We start from the raw sequence: 22,870 nt of genomic DNA on the forward strand, positions 1-22,870 counted from the left end.
GTAAGACAATTGTCCTAGTGTAAGACTCTTATCCTGGTGTAAGACTCTTGTTCTCTTATCCCAGTGTAAGACTCTTGTCCTCTTATCCTGGTGTAAGACTCTTGTCCTGGTGTAAGACTCTTGTCCTGGTGTAAGACTCTTATCCTAGTTTAAGACTCTTGTCCTGGTGTAAGACTCTTGTCCTAGTGTAAGACAATTGTCCTAGTGTAAGACTCTTATCCTGGTGTAAGACTCTTGTCCTCTTATCCTAGTGTAAGACTCTTGTCCTCTTATCCTGGTGTAAGACTCTTGTCAAGGTGTAAGACTCTTGTCCTGGTGTAAGACTCTTATCCTAGTTTAAGACTCTTGTCCTGGTGTAAGACTCTTGTCCTAGTGGAAGACAATTGTCCTAGTGTAAGGCTCTTATCCTGGTGTAAGACTCTTATCCTAGTTTAAGACTCTTATCCTGGTGTAAGATTCTTGTCCTGGTGTAAGACTCTTGTCCTGGTGTAAGACTCTTGTCCTAGTGTAAGACTCTTGTCCTCTTATCCTAGTGTAAGACTTATCCTGGTGTAAGACTCTTGTCCTGGTGTAAGACTCTTGTCCTAGTGTAAGACTCTTGTCCTCTTGTCCTGGTGTAAGACTCTTCTCCTCTTATCCTGGTGTAAGACTATTGTCCTGGTGCAACACTCTTATCTTGGTGGATATTACACAAGACAGCGCCCTAGCGCCCTAGCACCCTCTTGTCCTGGTGTAAGACTATTGTCCTAGTGTAAGACTATTGTCCTAGTGTAAGACTCTTGTCCTGGTGTAATACTATTGTCCTAGTGTAAGACTATTGTCCTAGTGTAAGACTCTTGTCCTAGTGTAAGACTCTTATCTTGGTGTAAGACTCTTATCTTGGTGTAAGACTCTTATCTTGGTGTAAGACTCTTGTCCTGGTGTAAGACTCTTGTCCTGGTGTAAGACTCTTATCCTAGTGTAAGACTCTTATCCTGGTGTAAGACTCTTGTCCTGGTTTAAGACTCTTGTCCTGGTGTAAGACTCTTATCCTAGTTTAAGACTCTTGTCCTGGTGTAAAACTCTTGTCCTAGTGTAAGACAATTGTCCTAGTGTAAGACTCTTATCCTGGTGTAAGACTCTTGTCCTCTTATCCCAGTGTAAGACTCTTGTCCTCTTATCCTGGTGTAAGACTCTTGTCCTGGTGTAAGACTCTTATCTTGGTGTAAGACTCTTATCCTGGTGTAAGACTCTTGTCCTGGTGTAAGACTCTTGTCCTGGTGTAAGACTCTTATCCTGGTGTAAGACTCTTGTCCTCTTATCCTAGTGTAAGACTCTTATCCTGGTGTAAGACTCTTGTCCTCTTATCCTGGTGTAAGACTCTTATCCTGGTGTAAGACTCTTGTCCTGGTTTAAGACTCTTGTCCTGGTGTAAGACTCTTATCCTAGTTTAAGACTCTTGTCCTGGTGTAAAACTCTTGTCCTAGTGTAAGACAATTGTCCTAGTGTAAGACTCTTATCCTGGTGTAAGACTCTTGTCCTCTTATCCCAGTGTAAGACTCTTGTCCTCTTATCCTGGTGTAAGACTCTTGTCAAGGTGTAAGACTCTTGTCCTGGTGTAAGACTCTTATCCTAGTTTAAGACTCTTGTCCTGGTGTAAGACTCTTGTCCTAGTGGAAGACAATTGTCCTAGTGTAAGGCTCTTATCCTGGTGTAAGACTCTTATCCTAGTTTAAGACTCTTATCCTGGTGTAAGACTCTTATCCTAGTATAAGACTCTTATCCTGGTGTAAGACTCTTGTCCTCTTATCCTGGTGTAAGATTCTTGTCCTGGTGTAAGACTCTTGTCCTGGTGTAAGACTCTTGTCCTAGTGTAAGACTCTTGTCCTCTTATCCTAGTGTAAGACTCTTATGCTGGTGTAAGACTCTTGTCCTCTTATCCTGGTGTAAGACTCTTATCCTGGTGTAAGACTCTTGTCCTGGTTTAAGACTCTTGTCCTGGTGTAAGACTCTTATCCTAGTTTAAGACTCTTGTCCTGGTGTAAAACTCTTGTCCTAGTGTAAGACAATTGTCCTAGTGTAAGACTCTTATCCTGGTGTAAGACTCTTGTCCTCTTATCCCAGTGTAAGACTCTTGTCCTCTTATCCTGGTGTAAGACTCTTGTCCTGGTGTAAGACTCTTGTCCTGGTGTAAGACTCTTATCCTAGTTTAAGACTCTTGTCCTGGTGTAAGACTCTTGTCCTAGTGTAAGACAATTGTCCTAGTGTAAGACTCTTATCCTGGTGTAAGACTCTTGTCCTCTTATCCTAGTGTAAGACTCTTGTCCTCTTATCCTGGTGTAAGACTCTTGTCAAGGTGTAAGACTCTTGTCCTGGTGTAAGACTCTTATCCTAGTTTAAGACTCTTGTCCTGGTGTAAGACTCTTGTCCTAGTGGAAGACAATTGTCCTAGTGTAAGGCTCTTATCCTGGTGTAAGACTCTTATCCTAGTTTAAGACTCTTATCCTGGTGTAAGATTCTTGTCCTGGTGTAAGACTCTTGTCCTGGTGTAAGACTCTTGTCCTAGTGTAAGACTCTTGTCCTCTTATCCTAGTGTAAGACTTATCCTGGTGTAAGACTCTTGTCCTGGTGTAAGACTCTTGTCCTAGTGTAAGACTCTTGTCCTCTTGTCCTGGTGTAAGACTCTTCTCCTCTTATCCTGGTGTAAGACTATTGTCCTGGTGCAACACTCTTATCTTGGTGGATATTACACAAGACAGCGCCCTAGCGCCCTAGCACCCTCTTGTCCTGGTGTAAGACTATTGTCCTAGTGTAAGACTATTGTCCTAGTGTAAGACTCTTGTCCTGGTGTAATACTATTGTCCTAGTGTAAGACTATTGTCCTAGTGTAAGACTCTTGTCCTAGTGTAAGACTCTTATCTTGGTGTAAGACTCTTATCTTGGTGTAAGACTCTTATCTTGGTGTAAGACTCTTGTCCTGGTGTAAGACTCTTGTCCTGGTGTAAGACTCTTATCCTGGTGTAAGACTCTTGTCCTCTTATCCTAGTGTAAGACTCTTATCCTGGTGTAAGACTCTTGTCCTCTTATCCTGGTGTAAGACTCTTATCCTGGTGTAAGACTCTTGTCCTGGTTTAAGACTCTTGTCCTGGTGTAAGACTCTTATCCTAGTTTAAGACTCTTGTCCTGGTGTAAAACTCTTGTCCTAGTGTAAGACAATTGTTCTAGTGTAAGACTCTTATCCTGGTGTAAGACTCTTGTCCTCTTATCCCAGTGTAAGACTCTTGTCCTCTTATCCTGGTGTAAGACTCTTGTCCTGGTGTAAGACTCTTATCTTGGTGTAAGACTCTTATCTTGGTGTAAGACTCTTGTCCTGGTGTAAGACTCTTGTCCTGGTGTAAGACTCTTATCCTGGTGTAAGACTCTTGTCCTCTTATCCTAGTGTAAGACTCTTATCCTGGTGTAAGACTCTTGTCCTCTTATCCTGGTGTAAGACTCTTATCCTGGTGTAAGACTCTTGTCCTGGTTTAAGACTCTTGTCCTGGTGTAAGACTCTTATCCTAGTTTAAGACTCTTGTCCTGGTGTAAAACTCTTGTCCTAGTGTAAGACAATTGTCCTAGTGTAAGACTCTTATCCTGGTGTAAGACTCTTGTCCTCTTATCCCAGTGTAAGACTCTTGTCCTCTTATCCTGGTGTAAGACTCTTGTCCTGGTGTAAGACTCTTGTCCTGGTGTAAGACTCTTATCCTAGTTTAAGACTCTTGTCCTGGTGTAAGACTCTTGTCCTAGTGTAAGACAATTGTCCTAGTGTAAGACTCTTATCCTGGTGTAAGACTCTTGTCCTCTTATCCTAGTGTAAGACTCTTGTCCTCTTATCCTGGTGTAAGACTCTTGTCAAGGTGTAAGACTCTTGTCCTGGTGTAAGACTCTTATCCTAGTTTAAGACTCTTGTCCTGGTGTAAGACTCTTGTCCTAGTGGAAGACAATTGTCCTAGTGTAAGGCTCTTATCCTGGTGTAAGACTCTTATCCTAGTTTAAGACTCTTATCCTGGTGTAAGACTCTTATCCTAGTATAAGACTCTTATCCTGGTGTAAGACTCTTGTCCTCTTATCCTGGTGTAAGATTCTTGTCCTGGTGTAAGACTCTTGTCCTGGTGTAAGACTCTTGTCCTAGTGTAAGACTCTTGTCCTCTTATCCTAGTGTAAGACTCTTATCCTGGTGTAAGTCTCTTGTCCTCTTATCCTGGTGTAAGACTCTTATCCTGGTGTAAGACTCTTGTCCTGGTTTAAGACTCTTGTCCTGGTGTAAGACTCTTATCCTAGTTTAAGACTCTTGTCCTGGTGTAAGACTCTTGTCCTAGTGTAAGACAATTGTCCTAGTGTAAGACTCTTATCCTGGTGTAAGACTCTTGTCCTCTTATCCCAGTGTAAGACTCTTGTCCTCTTATCCTGGTGTAAGACTCTTGTCCTGGTGTAAGACTCTTGTCCTGGTGTAAGACTCTTATCCTAGTTTAAGACTCTTGTCCTGGTGTAAGACTCTTGTCCTAGTGTAAGACAATTGTCCTAGTGTAAGACTCTTATCCTGGTGTAAGACTCTTGTCCTCTTATCCTAGTGTAAGACTCTTGTCCTCTTATCCTGGTGTAAGACTCTTGTCAAGGTGTAAGACTCTTGTCCTGGTGTAAGACTCTTATCCTAGTTTAAGACTCTTGTCCTGGTGTAAGACTCTTGTCCTAGTGGAAGACAATTGTCCTAGTGTAAGGCTCTTATCCTGGTGTAAGACTCTTATCCTAGTTTAAGACTCTTATCCTGGTGTAAGATTCTTGTCCTGGTGTAAGACTCTTGTCCTGGTGTAAGACTCTTGTCCTAGTGTAAGACTCTTGTCCTCTTATCCTAGTGTAAGACTTATCCTGGTGTAAGACTCTTGTCCTGGTGTAAGACTCTTGTCCTAGTGTAAGACTCTTATCTTGGTGTAAGACTCTTATCTTGGTGTAAGACTCTTATCTTGGTGTAAGACTCTTGTCCTGGTGTAAGACTCTTGTCCTGGTGTAAGACTCTTATCCTGGTGTAAGACTCTTGTCCTGGTGTAAGACTCTTGTCCTGGTTTAAGACTCTTGTCCTGGTGTAAGACTCTTATCCTAGTTTAAGACTCTTGTCCTGGTGTAAAACTCTTGTCCTAGTGTAACACAATTGTCCTAGTGTAAGACTCTTATCCTGGTGTAAGACTCTTGTCCTCTTATCCCAGTGTAAGACTCTTGTCCTCTTATCCTGGTGTAAGACTCTTGTCCTGGTGTAAGACTCTTGTCCTGGTGTAAGACTCTTATCCTAGTTTAAGACTCTTGTCCTGGTGTAAGACTCTTGTCCTAGTGTAAGACAATTGTCCTAGTGTAAGACTCTTATCCTGGTGTAAGACTCTTGTCCTCTTATCCTAGTGTAAGACTCTTGTCCTCTTATCCTGGTGTAAGACTCTTGTCAAGGTGTAAGACTCTTGTCCTGGTGTAAGACTCTTATCCTAGTTTAAGACTCTTGTCCTGGTGTAAGACTCTTGTCCTAGTGGAAGACAATTGTCCTAGTGTAAGGCTCTTATCCTGGTGTAAGACTCTTATCCTAGTTTAAGACTCTTATCCTGGTGTAAGACTCTTATCCTAGTATAAGACTCTTATCCTGGTGTAAGACTCTTGTCCTCTTATCCTGGTGTAAGATTCTTGTCCTGGTGTAAGACTCTTGTCCTGGTGTAAGACTCTTGTCCTAGTGTAAGACTCTTGTCCTCTTATCCTAGTGTAAGACTCTTATCCTGGTGTAAGACTCTTGTCCTCTTATCCTGGTGTAAGACTCTTATCCTGGTGTAAGACTCTTGTCCTGGTTTAAGACTCTTGTCCTGGTGTAAGACTCTTATCCTAGTTTAAGACTCTTGTCCTGGTGTAAAACTCTTGTCCTAGTGTAAGACAATTGTCCTAGTGTAAGACTCTTATCCTGGTGTAAGACTCTTGTCCTCTTATCCCAGTGTAAGACTCTTGTCCTCTTATCCTGGTGTAAGACTCTTGTCCTGGTGTAAGACTCTTGTCCTGGTGTAAGACTCTTATCCTAGTTTAAGACTCTTGTCCTGGTGTAAGACTCTTGTCCTAGTGTAAGACAATTGTCCTAGTGTAAGACTCTTATCCTGGTGTAAGACTCTTGTCCTCTTATCCTAGTGTAAGACTCTTGTCCTCTTATCCTGGTGTAAGACTCTTGTCAAGGTGTAAGACTCTTGTCCTGGTGTAAGACTCTTATCCTAGTTTAAGACTCTTGTCCTGGTGTAAGACTCATGTCCTAGTGTAAGACTCTTGTCCTCTTGTCCTGATGTAAGACTCTTCTCCTCTTATCCTGGTGTAAGACTATTGTCCTGGTGCAACACTCTTATCTTGGTGGATATTACACAAGACAGCGCCCTAGCGCCCTAGCACCCTCTTGTCCTGGTGTAAGACTATTGTCCTAGTGTAAGACTATTGTCCTAGTGTAAGACTCTTGTCCTGGTGTAATACTATTGTCCTAGTGTAAGACTATTGTCCTAGTGTAAGACTCTTGTCCTAGTGTAAGACTCTTATCTTGGTGTAAGACTCTTATCTTGGTGTAAGACTCTTATCTTGGTGTAAGACTCTTGTCCTGGTGTAAGACTATTGTCCTAGTGTTAGACTCTTATCTTGGTGTAATACTCTTGTCCTGGTGTAAGACTCTTGCCCTGGTGTAAGACTCTCATCCTGGTGTAAGACTCTTATCCTGGTGTAAGACTCTTGTTATGGTGTAAGACTCTTGTCCTGGTGTAAGACTCTTATCCTGGTGTAAGACTATTGTCCTCTTATCCTGGTGTAAGACTATTGTCCTGGTGTAAGACTCTTGTGCTGGTGTAAGACTCTTGTCCTGGTATAAGACTCTTTTCCTGGTGTAGGACTTATCCTGGTGTAAGACTCTTGTCCTAGGGCACTGTCTTGTGTAATATCCAGACCCTAGGGCGTTTAGTACACTGTACCATTCTATAAAACACCAACGAACCCTGGACCTGTGTGAGTAGCGAGTCCAAGATCCAGGACCTGTGTGCCAGGTATTGTGGTGAGGCAGCACAAGTCGAGTAGAACTCCTCCCCCCCCCCCCGCCGTCGTAAACAGGCTAGCTTGCTAACGTCATGTAGAATGTTTGTCTTGCAAATTGTCACCCTGAAACTGTTATTTTCAGCTCTTTTGAAAGGAAAAAAAAACGTCTTCTGTAGAATTCTCAAACCGAGAATTCTCAGGAAACCGAACCAGGGTACCGAATTTCACAATGTGAAAACGCCCTAAGGCTCTCTTTCCCCTTTTGTTGTAATCTACAAAGGCCAGAAGCAGTTGCGATAACACATGGTAGAGGTTAGGTAAACAAAAAAGCACTTCACAAACTAGCAATGCTGTTTTAACACTGACTGACTGTCTGTGGAGAGATGGCTAAGAGTAATACAGTACAGTACATGTGACGATGTGATCTAGCTTCTGCTTAAATCAATCATCAGAGAAGATGAGATGCTTGTCCTACAGAACCTATCAAACACTAACCTCTCCAAAGATTTCTCTCTATCTAGCACACAGAGGCTGAAATAGCACCCTATTCCCTATATAGTGCACTACTTTTGACCAGGGCACTATGGCACCCTAATTTATCTTTGAAGTGTTAGAGAAAGAAGCAACAAAGCCAGAAGAGAATGAGAACGAGGGGGAAAGATCTAAGGCAGAACAATCTATTTCTGGTTAAGAGAGAGAAATCTCATTATCATTCTCCATCGTTAAAACTGTTAAATGTTCCTCTGATTACTGCCGCGAACCTTATTTAACCTCCTTCAACTTATTAAACCAACTAATTTATTAAACCTCCTTCAACTAACTTCATTAAACCCCCAACTAAGTTATTAAACCTCCTTCAACTTATTAAACCTCAAACTAACTTATTAAACCTCCTTCAACTAACTTCATTAAACCCCCAACTAAGTTATTAAACCTCCTTCAACTTATTAAACCTCCAACTAACTTATTAAACCTCCTCCAACTAACTTATTAAACCTCCAACTAACTTATTAAATCTCCAACTAACTTATTAAACCTCCAACTAACTTTATTCAACCTCCAACTAACTTATTAAATCTCCTTTAACTAACTTATTAAACCTCCAACTAACCTATTAAACCTCCAACTTACTTATTAAATCTCCTTCAACTAACTTATTAAACCAACTAACATATTAAATCTCCTTCAACTAACTTATTAAACCTCCAACTGACTTATTAAACCTCCTCAACTAACTCCACATCTAACACTTCCTGTCTCTATCTAGAACATATCTAGCACTTCCTGTCTCTATCTAGAACACATCTACCACTTCCTGTCTCTCTCTAGAACACATCTAGCACTTCCTGTCTCTCTCTAGAACACATATAGTACTTCCTGTCTCTCTCTAGAACACATCTAGCACTTCCTGTCTCTCTCTAGAACACATCTAGCACTTCCTGTCTCTCTCTAGAACACATCTAGCACTTCCTGTCTCTCTCTAGAACACATCTAGCACTTCCTGTCTCTCTCTAGAACACATCTAGCACTTCCTGTCTCTCTCTAGAACACATCTAGCACTTCCTGACCCTATCTAGAACACATCAAGCACTTCCTGTCTCTATCTAGAACACATCTAACACTTCCTGTCTCTATCTAGAACACATCTAGCACTTCCTGTCTCTATCTAGAACAAATCGAGCACTTCCTGTCTCTATCTAGAACACATCGAGCACTTCCTGTCTCTATCTAGAACACATCAAGCACTTCCTGTCTCTATCTAGAACACATCAAGCACTTCCTGTCTCTATCTAGAACACATCGAGCACTTCCTGTCTCTATCTAGAACACATTGAGCATGTCCTTCTGCACAGCTGATGGTGGTGGAAACAACTGGAGCTCTAAAGGGGCTTATGAGCCTTCATAGCCGCGGCATAGGGGCTTATAACCTCTTGAAGGGGCTGAATAGGGGGCTCACATTTTTGCGAAGCTGTGTGGGAGGTCGGAAGCCTTCATAGAAATTGCATAGGTCTTTAGATTAAAACTTCATGCATTTTTTTTCAAATTCGACAATTGCAATAATTTAATGAGTTACTGAAGAGACTGAACACACACCAATGACCACAGTACAGTCTTCAAATTAAAGGGCATAAAACATACTTTAGCTCCAGGGGAAGTGAAGTGGCTTTACAAGACAGCTCCTACTGAAACACCCAGGACTCATTATGGAATACTCTCTCGCTCTCTCTCTCTCTCTCTCTCTTTCTGTCTCTCTGTGTATCTCTCTACCTCTCTCTCTCTCTCTCTCTCTCTCTTTCTGTCTCTCTGTGTATCTCTCTACCTCTCTCTCTCTCTCTCTCTTTCTGTCTCTCTGTGTATTTCTCTCTCTCTCTTTCTGTCTCTCTGTGTATTTCTCTCTCTCTCTCTCTCTCTTTCTGTCTCTGTGTATCTCTCTCTCTCTCTCTCTCTGTATCTCTCTCTCTCTCTCTCTTTCTGTCTCTCTGTGTATTTCTCTCTCTCTCTCTCTCTCTCTCTCTCTCTTTCTCTTTCTGTCTCTCTGTGTATTTCTCTCTCTCTCTCTCTCTCTCTCTGTATATATATCTCTCTCTCTCTCTCTCTCACTCTAACCTTCCCTCTCTCTCTCCCCCCCTTCCCTCTCTCTCTCCCCCTCCCTCCCCCTCTCCCCTTCCCTCTCCCCTTCCTTCCCTCTCTCTCTCCTTCCTCAATCCCTCTCTCTCTCCCTCTCCCCTCTCCCTCCCTCCCTTCATCTCTCCTTCTCCCCTTCACTCCCTGTCTCTCTCTCACTTACTCTCTCTTTATCTCTCTCTCAAATGAACCCGATCAACCCCTCAAACCTCAAATGGAGAGACAAGAAACAGCCTTCAGAAGCACTTACGAGGTAGCCTGGTCCCAGATCTGTTTACGAGGTAGCCTGGTCCCAGATCTATTTACGAGGTAGCCTGGTCCCAGATCTGTTTACGAGGTAGCCTGGTCCCAAATCTATTTGTGTTGTCTTGCCTTTAGTAGCCTGGTCCCAGATCTGTTTACGAGGTATCCTGGTCCCAGATCAGTTTACGAGGTAGCCTGGTCCCAGATCTATTTGTGTTGTCTTGCCTTTAGTAGCCTGGTCCCAGATCTATTTACGAGGTATCCTGGTCCCAGATCAGTTTACGAGGTAGCCTGGTCTCAGATCTATTTACGAGGCAGCCTGGTCCCAGATCTGTTTACGAGGTAGCCTGGTCCCAGATCTATTTGTGTTGTCTTGCCTTTAGTAGCCTGGTCCCAGATCTGTTTACGAGGTATCCTGGTTCCAGATCAGTTTACGAGGTAGCCTGGTCCCAGATCAATTTGTGTTGTCTTGCCTTTAGTAGCCTGGTCCCAGATCTATTTACGAGGTATCCTGGTCCCAGATCAGTTTACGAGGTAGCCTGGTCCCAGATCTGTTTACGAGGTAGCCTGGTCCCAGATCTGTTTACGAGGTAGCCTGGTCCCAGATCAGTTTACGAGGTAGCCTGGTCCCAGATCTATTTTTGTTGTCTTGCCTTTAGTAGCCTGGTCCCAGATCAGTTTACGAGGTATTCTGGTCCCAGATCTATTTGCGTTGTCTTGCCTTTAGTAGCCTGGTCCCAGATCTATTTGTGTTGTCTTGCCTTTAGTAGCCTGGTCCCAGATCTGTTTACGAGGTAGCCTGGTCCCAGATCTGTTTACGAGGTAGTCTGGTCCCAGATCTGTTTGTATTGTCTTGCCTTTAGTAGCCTGGCCCCAGATCTGTTTGGTTGGTGTCACAAATAGATCTGGGACCAGGCTATAGTGCTCTGAGCTGCATTAATAATGAAGGGAGAAAGAGTTTCATCTTTATCACCTTCAGTAAAGCCCAGATATTATTGAAACCTCCTTTAACACCTCCAGTATTGAAAGGTGTGGTTCGTCCCGAATTGCACACTATTCGCCATATAGTGCACTACTTTAGACCAGAGCCCCATGGAACCCTATTCACCATATAGTGCACTATTTTCGACTATAAGTAGTGCACTATGTAGGGTAGGGTATCATTTGGGACATATTCTATCCCTAATACCTGCAGTGTGATAGAAGCTGTCCCTAATTCCACTCTTTTGTGTCAGCATGCTAACTAAGGCTGGCTGCTGGCCTACATAATCCCTTAATCCTGCTGGTGAGAGGCCCTAACAGACGGGATTATAACTCAGATTAACAAGAGAGGAGCTTGTTCAGACACAGCAGAAAGTTCCACCGCCCTCCTAGAGACCTTAGGATGTATCACTTTAACCTGGGGGGAGGGAGGGAGAGAGAGAGAGAGAGAGAGAGAGAGAGAGAGAGAGAGAGAGAGAGAGCGAGAGAGAGAGAGAGAGAGAGAGAGAGAGAGAGAGAGAGAGAGAGAGAGAGAGAGAGAGAGAGAGAGAGAGAGAGAGAGAGAGAGAGAGAGAGAGAGAGAGAGAGAGAGAGAGAGAGAGAGAGAGAGAGAGAGAGAGAGAGAGAGAGAGAGAGAGAGAGAGAGAGAGAGAGAGATAGATAGATAGATAGATAGATAGATAGATAGATAGATAGATAGATAGATAGATAGATAGAGAAGGACACTATGGACAAATTCTAGATGCCACCTATGGCTGTTGTGCCCTTCAGCAAGACACCCTAACCCCTAAAAACGAACCCCTAAGACTGCTTCAGGGTGGCTGTCCTATGGCTGATCTTTCCAACCTTCTGTGTGTGTGATCAAAACATTCAGTCTTTAAACCTGTTACGGTGAGTGAATGAGGACCCAAAAGCGAATTAACTTAAACAGAGCTTCTTTAATTACCAAACATAGGTAGGCTCAGACGGACCGGCAGATTCCGACAGGACAAGACAAGGTTACAGCAAACATGACGACAGTCTGGTTCAGGCATGAAACACAACAAACAAGAATCCGACAAGCACAGGAACAAAAACAGAGAGAGATATAGGGACCTAATCAGAGGGAAAAAGGGAACAGGTGGGAAACGGGGTGACGAGGTGGTTAGGAGGAGACAAGGCACAGCTGGGGGAGAAAAGGTAACCTAACAACGACCAGCAGAGGGAGACAGGGTGAAGGGAAAGGACAGAGACAAGACACAACATGACAGTACATGACAGTACCCCCCCACTCACCGAGCGCCTCCTGGCGCACTCGAGGAGGAAACCTGGCGGCAACGGAGGAAATCCTCGATCAGCGCACGGTCCAGCACGTCCCGAGAGGGAACCCAACTCCTCTCCTCAGGACCGTACCCCTCCCAATCAACGAGGTACTGGTGACCACGGCCCCGAGGACGCATGTCCAAAATTCTACGGACCCTGTAGATGGGTGCGCCCTCGACAAGGATGGGGGGGGGGGGGGGGAGACGAGCGGGGGCGCGAAGGACGGGCTTGATGCAGGAGACATGGAAGACCGGGTGGACGCGACGAAGGTATCGCGGAAGAAGAAGTCGAACTGCGACAGGATTAATGACCCGAGAAATACGGAACGGACCAATGAACCGCGGGGTCAACTTGCGAGAAGCCGTCTTAAGGGGAAGGTTCTGAGTGGAGAGCCAAACTCTCTGACCGCGACAATATCTAGGACTCTTAGTTCTACGCTTATTAGCAGCCCTCACAGTCTGCGTCCTATAACGGCAAAGTGCAGACCTGACCCTCTTCCAGGTGCGCTCGCAACGTTGGACAAAAGCCTGAGCGGAGGGGACGCTGGACTCGGCGAACTGAGATGAGAACAGCGGAGGCTGGTACCCGAGGCTACTCTGAAAAGGAGATAGCCCGGTCGCAGACGAAGGAAGCGAGTTGTGGGCGTATTCTGCCCAGGGGAGCTGTTCTGACCAAGACGCAGGGTTGCGAAAAGAAAGACTGCGTAAGATGCGACCAATAGTCTGATTGGCCCGTTCTGCTTGACCGTTAGACTGGGGGTGAAAGCCGGAAGAGAGACTGACGGAAGCCCCAATCAAACGGCAAAACTCCCTCCAAAATTGAGACGTGAATTGCGGACCTCTGTCCGAAACGACGTCTGACGGAAGGCCATGAATTCTGAAAACATTCTCGATGATGATTTGTGCCGTCTCTTTAGCAGAAGGAAGCTTAGCAAGGGGAATGAAATGAGCCGCCTTAGAGAACCTATCGACAACCGTAAGAATAACAGTCTTCCCCGCTGACGAAGGCAGTCCGGTGACAAAATCTAAGGCGATGTGAGACCACGGTCGAGAGGGAATAGGAAGCGGCCTGAGACGGCCGGCAGGAGGAGAGTTACCGGACTTAGTCTGTGCGCAGACCGAACAAGCAGCCACGAAACGACGCGTGTCATGCTCCCGGGTGGGCCACCAAAAACGCTGGCGAATGGAAGCAAGCGTACCCCGAACGCCAGGGTGGCCGGCTAACTTGGCAGAGTGAGCCCACTGAAGAACGGCCAGACGAGTAGGAACGGGAACGAAAAGAAGGTTCCTAGGACAAGCGCGCGGCGACGGAGTGTGAGTGAGCGCTTGTTTTACCTGCCTCTCAATTCCCCAGACAGTCAACCCGACAACACGCCCCTCAGGGAGAATCCCCTCGGGGTCAGTGGAGGCTGCTGAAGAACTGAAGAGACGAGACAAAGCATCAGGCTTGGTGTTCTTAGAGCCCGGACGATAAGAAATCACGAACTCGAAACGAGCGAAAAACAGCGCCCAACGCGCCTGACGCGCATTAAGTCGTTTGGCAGAACGGATGTACTCAAGGTTCCTATGGTCAGTCCAAACGACAAAAGGAACGGTCGCCCCCTCCAACCACTGTCGCCATTCGCCTAGGGCTAACCGGATGGCGAGCAGTTCGCGGTTACCCACATCATAGTTACGTTCCGACGGCGACAGGCGATGAGAAAAATACGCGCATGGGTGGACCTTGTCGTCAGAGAGGGAGCGCTGAGAAAGAATGGCTCCCACGCCCACCTCTGACGCGTTAACCTCGACAACGAACTGTCTAGAGACGTCAGGTGTAACAAGGATAGGAGCGGATGTAAAACGATTCTTGAGGAGATCAAAAGCTCCCTGGGCGGAAACGGACCACTTAAAGCACGTCTTGACAGAAGTAAGGGCTGTGAGAGGAGCTGCCACCTGACCGAAATTACGGATGAAACGACGATAGAAGTTCGCGAAGCCGAGAAAGCGCTGCAGCTCGACGCGTGACTTAGGGACGGGCCAATCAATGACAGCTTGGACTTTAGCGGGATCCATCTTAATGCCTTCAGCGGAAATAACAGAACCGAGAAATGTGACGGAGGAGGCATGAAAAGTGCACTTCTCAGCCTTCACAAAAAGACAATTCTCTAAAAGGCGCTGGAGGACACGTCGAACGTGCTGAACATGAATCTGGAGTGACGGTGAAAAAATCAGGATATCGTCAAGGTAAACGAAAACAAAGATGTTCAGCATGTCTCTCAGGACATCATTGACTAATGCCTGAAAGACAGCTGGAGCGTTAGCGAGGCCGAAAGGAAGAACCCGGTATTCAAAGTGCCCTAACGGAGTGTTAAACGCCGTCTTCCACTCGTCCCCCTCCCTGATGCGCACGAGATGGTAAGCGTTACGAAGGTCCAACTTAGTGAAAAACCTGGCTCCCTGCAGGATCTCGAAGGCTGAAGACATAAGAGGAAGCGGATAACGATTCTTCACTGTTATGTCATTCAGCCCTCGATAATCTATGCAGGGACGCAGAGACCCGTCCTTCTTCTTGACAAAAAAAAACCCCGCTCCGGCGGGAGAGGAGGAGGGGACTATGGTACCGGCGTCAAGAGCTACAGACAAATAATCTTCGAGAGCCTTACGTTCGGGAGCCGACAGAGAGTATAGTCTACCCCGGGGGGGGGTGGTTCCCGGAAGGAGATCAATACTACAATCATACGACCGGTGTGGAGGAAGAGAGGTGGCCCTGGACCGACTGAACACTGTGCGCAGATCGTGATATTCCCCAGGCACCCCTGTCAAATCACCAGGCTCCTCCTGTGAAGAAGAGACAGAGGAAACAGGAGGGATAGCAGACATTAAACATTTCACATGACAAGAGACGTTCCAGGAGAGGATAGAATTACTAGACCAATTAATGGAAGGATTATGACAAACTAGCCAGGGATGGCCCAAAACAACAGGTGTAAAAGGTGAACGAAAAATTAAAAAAGAAATGGTTTCACTATGATTACCAGAAACAGTGAGGGTTAAAGGTAGCGTCTCACGCTGAATCCTGGGGAGAGGACTACCATCCAGGGCGAACAAGGCCGTGGGCTCCATTAACTGTCTGAGAGGAATGTCATGTTCCCGAGCCCAGGTCTCGTCCATAAAACAGCCCTCCGCCCCAGAGTCTATTAAGGCACTGCAGGCAGCTGACGAACCGGTCCAGCGTAGATGGACCGACAAGGTAGTGCAGGATCTTGAAGGAGAGACAGGAGTAGTAGCGCTCACCAGTAGCCAGTAGCCCTCCGCTTACTGACGAGCTCTGGCCTTTTACTGGACATGAAGTGACAAAATGACCAGCGGAACCGCAATAGAGACAGAGGCGGTTGGTGATTCTCCGTTCCCTCTCCTTAGTCGAGATGCGGATACCTCCCAGCTGCATGGGCTCAGCACCCGAGCCGGCAGAGGAAGATGGTAGTGATGCGGAGAGGGGGGCGACGGAGAGCGCGAGCTCCTTTGCACGAGCTCGGTGACGAAGATCAACCCGTCGCTCAATGCGAATAGCGAGTTCAATCAAAGGAATCCACGCTGGAAGGAACCTCCCGGGAGAGAATCTCATCCTTTACCTCTGCGCGGAGACCCTCCAGAAGACGAGCGAGCAAGGCCGGCTCGTTCCAGCCACTGGAGACAGCAAGAGTGCGAAACTCAATAGAGTAGTCTGTTATGGATCGATTGCCTTGACATAGGGAAGACAGGGCCCTGGAAGCCTCCTCCCCAAAAACAGATCGATCAAAAACCCGTATCATCTCCTCCTTAAAGTCCTGATACTGGTTAGTACACTCAGCCCTTGCCTCCCAGATTGCCGTGCCCCACTCACGAGCCCGTCCAATAAGGAGAGATATGACGTAGGCGACACGAGCAGTGCTCCTGGAGTAAGTGTTGGGCTGGAGAGAAAACACAATATCACACTGGGTGAGGAACGAGCGGCATTCAGTGGGCTCCCCAGAGTAACACGGCGGGTTATTGATTCTGGGCTCCGGAGATTCGAAAGCCCTGGAAGTGGCCGGTGGATCGAGGCGGAGATGGTGAACCTGTTCTGTGAGGTTGGAGACTTGGGTGGCCAGGGTCTCAACGGCATGTCGAGCAGCAGACACTTCCTGCTCGTGTCTGCCTAGCATCGCTCCCTGGATCCCGACGGCTGAGTGGAGAGGATCCGAAGTCGCTGGGTCCATTCTTGGTCGGATTCTTCTGTTACGGTGAGTGAATGAGGACCCAAAAGCGAATTAACTTAAACAGAGCTTCTTTAATTACCAAACATAGGTAGGCTCAGACGGACCGGCAGATTCCGACAGGACAAGACAAGGTTACAGCAAACATGACGACAGTCTGGTTCAGGCATGAAACACAACAAACAAGAATCCGACAAGGACAGGAACAAAAACAGAGAGAGATATAGGGACCTAATCAGAGGGAAAAAGGGAACAGGTGGGAAACGGGGTGACGAGGTGGTTAGGAGGAGACAAGGCACAGCTGGGGGAGAAAAGGTAACCTAACAACGACCAGCAGAGGGAGACAGGGTGAAGGGAAAGGACAGAGACAAGACACAACATGACAGTACATGACAAAACCAGGCTAGACTGTCAGTGGTCTCGTGTTGCTATACCTACAAAATCACTGGAGAATTGTGTATTGTAAAAACGGTTTGAATGGTCCACTGGCGTCCATAGAAGGGCCACAGTTGTCTGTCTGGGTAGGACACATTTTGTAGAGAGTCGTTGAATATGTTTTATTAAGAGCTAGTTTTCTGTGTGGCCAGCAGTCTGTGATTTATGTTTATTGAAATTGGTAGTGGATTACACCGGTAAAGTCAAACGTCACAACTGCTCTGATGACAAACACACGTTTTTGCCTTGTCTCCATTCGCCCACATGGCTACGCTTTGCTACCACCGCAAAAATCGAAAAGATTGCAAATCATTTCGTTTTTGTAAGACCCCAAAAAAACAGAGGCAGTGGGAGAACCTAAGTAAATACATTTTTAAATGTAAAAAAATATATATATATGTTATTAACTAGCTGGCTAGATGGCTATTGTAGACCATTTGTTAAGATAGCTAGCTAGCTGGCTAGCTGGTTATAGTAGGCCATTTGTTAAGATAGCTAGCTAGCTGGCTAGCTGGTTATAGTAGGCCATTTGTTAAGATAGCTAGCTAGATGGCTATTGTAGACCATTTGTTAAGATAGCTAGCTAGCTGGCTAGCTGGTTATAGTAGGCCATTTGTTAAGATAGCTAGCTAGCTGGCTAGCTGGTTATAGTAGGCCATTTGTTAAGATAGCTAGCTAGCTGGCTAGCTGGTTATAGTAGGCCATTTGTTAAGATAGCTAGCTAGATGGCTAGCTGGTTATAGTAGGCCATTTGTTAAGATAGCTAGCTAGCTGGCTAGCTGGTTATAGTAGGCCATTTGTTAAGATAGCTAGCTAGATGGCTAGCTGGTTATAGTAGACCATTTGTTAAGATAGCTAGCTAGATGGCTAGCTGGTTACAGTAGGCCATTTGTTAAGATAGCTAGCTAGATGGCTAGCTGGTTATAGTAGACCATTTGTTAAGATAGCTAGCTAGATGGCTAGCTGGTTACAGTAGGCCATTTGTTAAGATAGCTAGCTAGATGGCTAGCTGGTTACAGTAGGCCATTTGTTAAGATAGCTAGCTAGATGGCTAGCTGGTTACAGTAGGCCATTTGTTAAGATAGCTAGCTAGATGGCTAGCTGGTTACAGTAGGCCATTTGTTAAGATAGCTAGCTAGATGGCTAGCTGGTTATAGTAGACCATTTGTTAAGATAGCTAGCTATATGGCTAGCTGGTTATAGTAGGCCATTTGTTAAGATAGCTAGCTAGCTGGCTAGCTGGTTATAGTAGGCCATTTGTTAAGATAGCTAGCTAGATGGCTAGCTGGTTATAGTAGGCCATTTGTTAAGATAGCTAGCTAGCTGGCTAGCTGGTTATAGTAGGCCATTTGTTAAGATAGCTAGCTAGATGGCTAGCTGGTTATAGTAGACCATTTGTTAAGATAGCTAGCTATATGGCTAGCTGGTTATAGTAGGCCATTTGTTAAGATAGCTAGCTAGATGGCTAGCTGGTTATAGTAGGCCATTTGTTAAGATAGCTAGCTAGATGGCTAGCTGGTTATAGTAGGCCATTTGTTAAGATAGCTAGCTAGATGGCTAGACTGCAAATTGCAAGAAGCCCAAGCAGATGCCTAAAACAACAAAATCACTTCAAATCTGTACTGTCTATCATATATATATATATATATATATATATATATATATATATATGATAGACAGTACATGGTTGTTGTATGCATCTCTGACCCTGGATAAGCTAGCGACTGGGCTAACACAGCTAACCTTTTAGGTCAATAATATGCTGTGTTTATTAAAATGTTACTGGCTTTATAATCACGAGAAATATTTAATTAGCAGGTAGATCGTTAGTTATACCTTGGAAGCAGAGGAGGCTGGTGGGAGGAGCTGTAGGAGGATGGGCTCGTTGTAAATGGCTTGAACGGAATTTTTTTTAAAGTTTTCAAACACATCAAAGATGTAGACACCGTTCTATGAATTTCCTGCTATGGATTACAATGAGGTAGGTAGCTTAAAAGGTTACCTGACTTTTCTCAAAACGAACCTCAATTGTGGCTAGCTACTTCTTGTCCCTCATGCTAGCCTTTACAGCAAAAATATCCCTTATTTATATTGATTTGTCCAGCATTGTAGCTATTTCTCCCTGTTTGCAAAACGCTGGTGAAAACGAGCGTGCTGCAAACATTCTAAACTGTTTAGTCGGCAGTGGTTGTTTTGTTGACATTTAGTCCTCGCTGTTGCTCCGAACGGCACTTGTGGGGTGAAGCTCCGACCAAAGCAAGGCATTTCATTGGTTTGGCAGAGTTGCAAGGCGTTACTGATTTACACCAGATTCCAAACCCCTCTTTAGGTGATTTCTGCAAAGGAACTTCCCCAGGCTTGCAACGAGGCTAGACTGGCAGGTACCCCACGGTGAAATACAGCCTCAGGCTCCAGGCTACACCACACACACACACACACACGCACACGCACACACACACACGCTCACACGCACGCACACGCTCATATGCACACGCACACACACACACGCGCGCACGCACACGCACATGCACACACACACACGCAGTGTAATCCGTCAGGCCACCGACTGGACACAAAGACAAACTCTACTCAATTGTTCCTCCTAGGCAGCCACACCTCCGCGTGGGCCACAGTCAAAGAGGTTACAAGCACGACTGAATTTATATAACTGTACCAATAAATCATACATTTCATGAAAGATCACACTTATGCATAGAATGTAGCAGAAGAAAATATGAAACTCAGAACACCTGGCAAAGCCTTGTATGTCCAATTAAAACCCATAACACCTGGTAAGGCCTTGTACGTCCAATTAAAACCCAGAACACCTGATAAGGCCTTGTACGTCCAATTAAAACACAGAACACCTGATAAGGCCTTGTACGTCCAATTAAAACCAATAACACCTGCTAAAGCCTTGTATGTCCAATTAAAACCAATAACACCTGGCAAAGCCTTGTATGTCCAATTAAAACCCATAACACCTGGTAAGGCCTTGTACGTCCAATTAAAACCCAGAACACCTGATAAGGCCTTGTACGTCCAATTAAAACACAGAACACCTGATAAGGCCTTGTACGTCCAATTAAAACCAATAACACCTGCTAAAGCCTTGTATGTCCAATTAAAACCAATAACACCTGGCAAAGCCTTGTATGTCCAATTAAAACCCATAACACCTGGTAAGGCCTTGTACGTCCAATTAAAACCCAGAACACCTGATAAGGCCTTGTACGTCCAATTAAAACACAGAACACCTGATAAGGCCTTGTACGTCCAATTAAAACCAATAACACCTGCTAAAGCCTTGTATGTCCAATTAAAACCAATAACACCTGGTAAAGCCTTGTATGTCCAATTAAAACCCATAACACCTGCTAAAGCCTTGTATGTCCAATTAAAACCCAGAACACCTGGTAAGGCCTTGTACGTCCAATTAAAACACAGAACACCTGATAAGGCCTTGTACGTCCAATTAAAACCAATAACACCTGCTAAAGCCTTGTATGTCCAATTAAAACCAATAACACCTGGTAAAGCCTTGTATGTCCAATTAAAACCCATAACACCTGCTAAAGCCTTGTATGTCCAATTAAAACCAATAACACCTGGCAAAGGGTTTTAATTGGACATCCTTGTGCCTCGACAGTCTAGTGCCTCGACATCCTTGTGCCTCGACAGTCTAGTGCCTCGACAGTCTAGTGCCTCGACAGTCTAGTGCCTCGACAGTCTAGTGCCTCGACATCCTAGTGCCTCGACAGTCTAGTGCCTCGACAGTCTAGTGCCTCGACATCCTTGTGCCTCGACAGTCTAGTGCCTCGACATCCTTGTGCCTCGACAGTCTAGTGCCTCGACAGTCTAGTGCCTCGACAGTCTAGTGCCTCGACATCCTTGTGCCTCGACAGTCTAGTGCCTCGACATCCTTGTGCCTCGACAGTCTAGTGCCTCGACATCCTTGTACCTCGACAGTCTAGTGCCTCGACAGTCTTGTGCCTCGACAGTCTAGTGCCTCGACAGTCTAGTGCCTCGACATCCTAGTGCCTCGACAGTCTAGTGCCTCGACAGTCTAGTGCCTCGACATCCTTGTGCCTCGACAGTCTAGTGCCTCGACAGTCTAGTGCCTCGACAGTCAAGTGCTGAGACAGTCAAGTGCTGAGACATCCTAGTGCTGAGACATCCTAGTGCTGAGACAGTCTAGTGCTGAGACATCCTAGTGCTGAGACATCCTAGTGCTGAGACAGTCTAGTGCTGAGACATCCTAGTGCTGAGACATCCTAGTGCTGAGACAGTCTAGTGCCTCGACATCCTTGTGCCTCGACAGTCAAGTGCCTCGACAGTCTAGTGCCTCGACAGTCAAGTGCTGAGACAGTCAAGTGCTGAGACATCCTAGTGCTGAGACATCCTAGTGCTGAGACATCCTAGTGCCTCGACAGTCTAGTGCCTCGACATCCTTGTGCCTCGACAGTCTAGTGCCTCGACAGTCTAGTGCTGAGACAGTCTAGTGCTGAGACAGTCTAGTGCTGAGACAGTCTAGTGCTGAGACATCCTAGTGCTGAGACATCCTAGTGCTGAGACATCCTAGTGCTGAGACAGTCAAGTGCTGAGACATCCTAGTGCTGAGACAGTCAAGTGCTGAGACATCCTAGTGCTGAGACAGTCTAGTGCTGAGACAGTCTAGTGCTGAGAAAGTCTAGTGCTGAGACATCCTAGTGCTGAGACATCCTAGTGCTGAGACATCCTAGTGCTGAGACAGTCTAGTGCTGAGACAGTCTAGTGCTGAGACATCCTAGTGCTGAGACATCCTAGTGCTGAGACATTCTAGTGCCTCGACATCCTAGTGCCTCGACATCCTTGTGCCTCGACAGTCTAGTGCCTCGACAGTCTAGTGTTAAGACATCCTAGTGCTGAGACAGTCTAGTGCTGAGACAGTCTAGTGCTGAGACATCCTAGTGCTGAGACATCCTAGTGCTGAGACATCCTAGTGCTGAGACATTCTAGTGCCTCGACATCCTTGTGCCTCGACAGTCTAGTGCCTCGAAAGTCTAGTGCTGAGACAGTCTAGTGCTGAGACAGTCTAGTGCTGAGACATCCTAGTGCTGAGACATCCTAGTGCTGAGACATCCTAGTGCTGAGACAGTCTAGTGCTGAGACAGTCTAGTGCTGAGACATCCTAGTGCTGAGACATCCTAGTGCTGAGACATCCTAGTGCTGAGACAGTCTAGTGCTGAGACAGTCTAGTGCTGAGACAGTCTAGTGCTGAGACATCCTAGTGCTGAGACAGTCTAGTGCTGAGACATCCTAGTGCTGAGACAGTCTAGTGCTGAGACATCCTAGTGCTGAGACAGTCTAGTGCTGAGACATCCTAGTGCTGAGACAGTCTAGTGCTGAGACATCCTAGTGCTGAGACATCCTAGTGCTGAGACATCCTAGTCCTGAGACATCCTAGTGCTGAGACATCCTAGTGCTGAGACAGTCTAGTGCTGAGACAGTCTAGTGCTGAGACATCCTAGTGCTGAGACATCCTAGTGCTGAGACATCCTAGTGCTGAGACATCCTAGTGCTGAGACAGCCTAGTGCTGAGACAGTGCATCCTAGGGCATCATGGAACAGTACATCCTAGTGCATTCTGGGACAGTACATCCAAGTGCATTCTGGGACATGTGTTAATAAAACAGGAAAATACACTTACGGACACACATGTCTCCCCTCTCAAAGTAACCCGGGCAACACTGTGAGCGGCGCCGGTACATGGTCCGGACTCCTCGCCGGTAAGCCGTCTTATAGCTGATCCTGCGGGAGAGAAAGAGACACAGGGGGAAGAAGACAGGCATTATGGGACATCAGGTTAAAGAGAGTGACCCTGCTTTCTTCAAAACAAAATGAGACACAGAGGGAAGAAGACAGGCATTATGGGACATCAGGTTAAAGAGAGTGACCCTGCTTTCTTCAAAACAGAATGAGACACAGAGGGAAGAAGACAGGCATTATGGGACATAAAATTGAGCGAGAGAGATGTAAAAGGAACAG

General features: G+C 45.9%; 1 protein-coding gene across 1 annotated transcript in view; it reads right to left on the bottom strand.

Annotated features, from left to right (window-relative positions):
- The window catches only part of megf11 (multiple EGF-like-domains 11), a 328,088-nt gene extending 305,480 nt beyond the window's left edge, over nt 1-22,608 (bottom strand). Inside the window, exon 1 of the mRNA XM_036968560.1 lies at nt 22,533-22,608. Coding sequence (XP_036824455.1) covers nt 22,533-22,593 — 61 coding nt within the window. The 5' untranslated portion in view covers nt 22,594-22,608. The remainder of the gene's footprint in view (nt 1-22,532) is intronic.
- Nucleotides 22,609-22,870: the final 262 nt, after the last annotated feature.

Source organism: Oncorhynchus mykiss, chromosome 30 (genome assembly GCF_013265735.2).
Source record: "Oncorhynchus mykiss isolate Arlee chromosome 30, USDA_OmykA_1.1, whole genome shotgun sequence".
Classification (NCBI taxonomy): domain Eukaryota; kingdom Metazoa; phylum Chordata; class Actinopteri; order Salmoniformes; family Salmonidae; genus Oncorhynchus; species Oncorhynchus mykiss.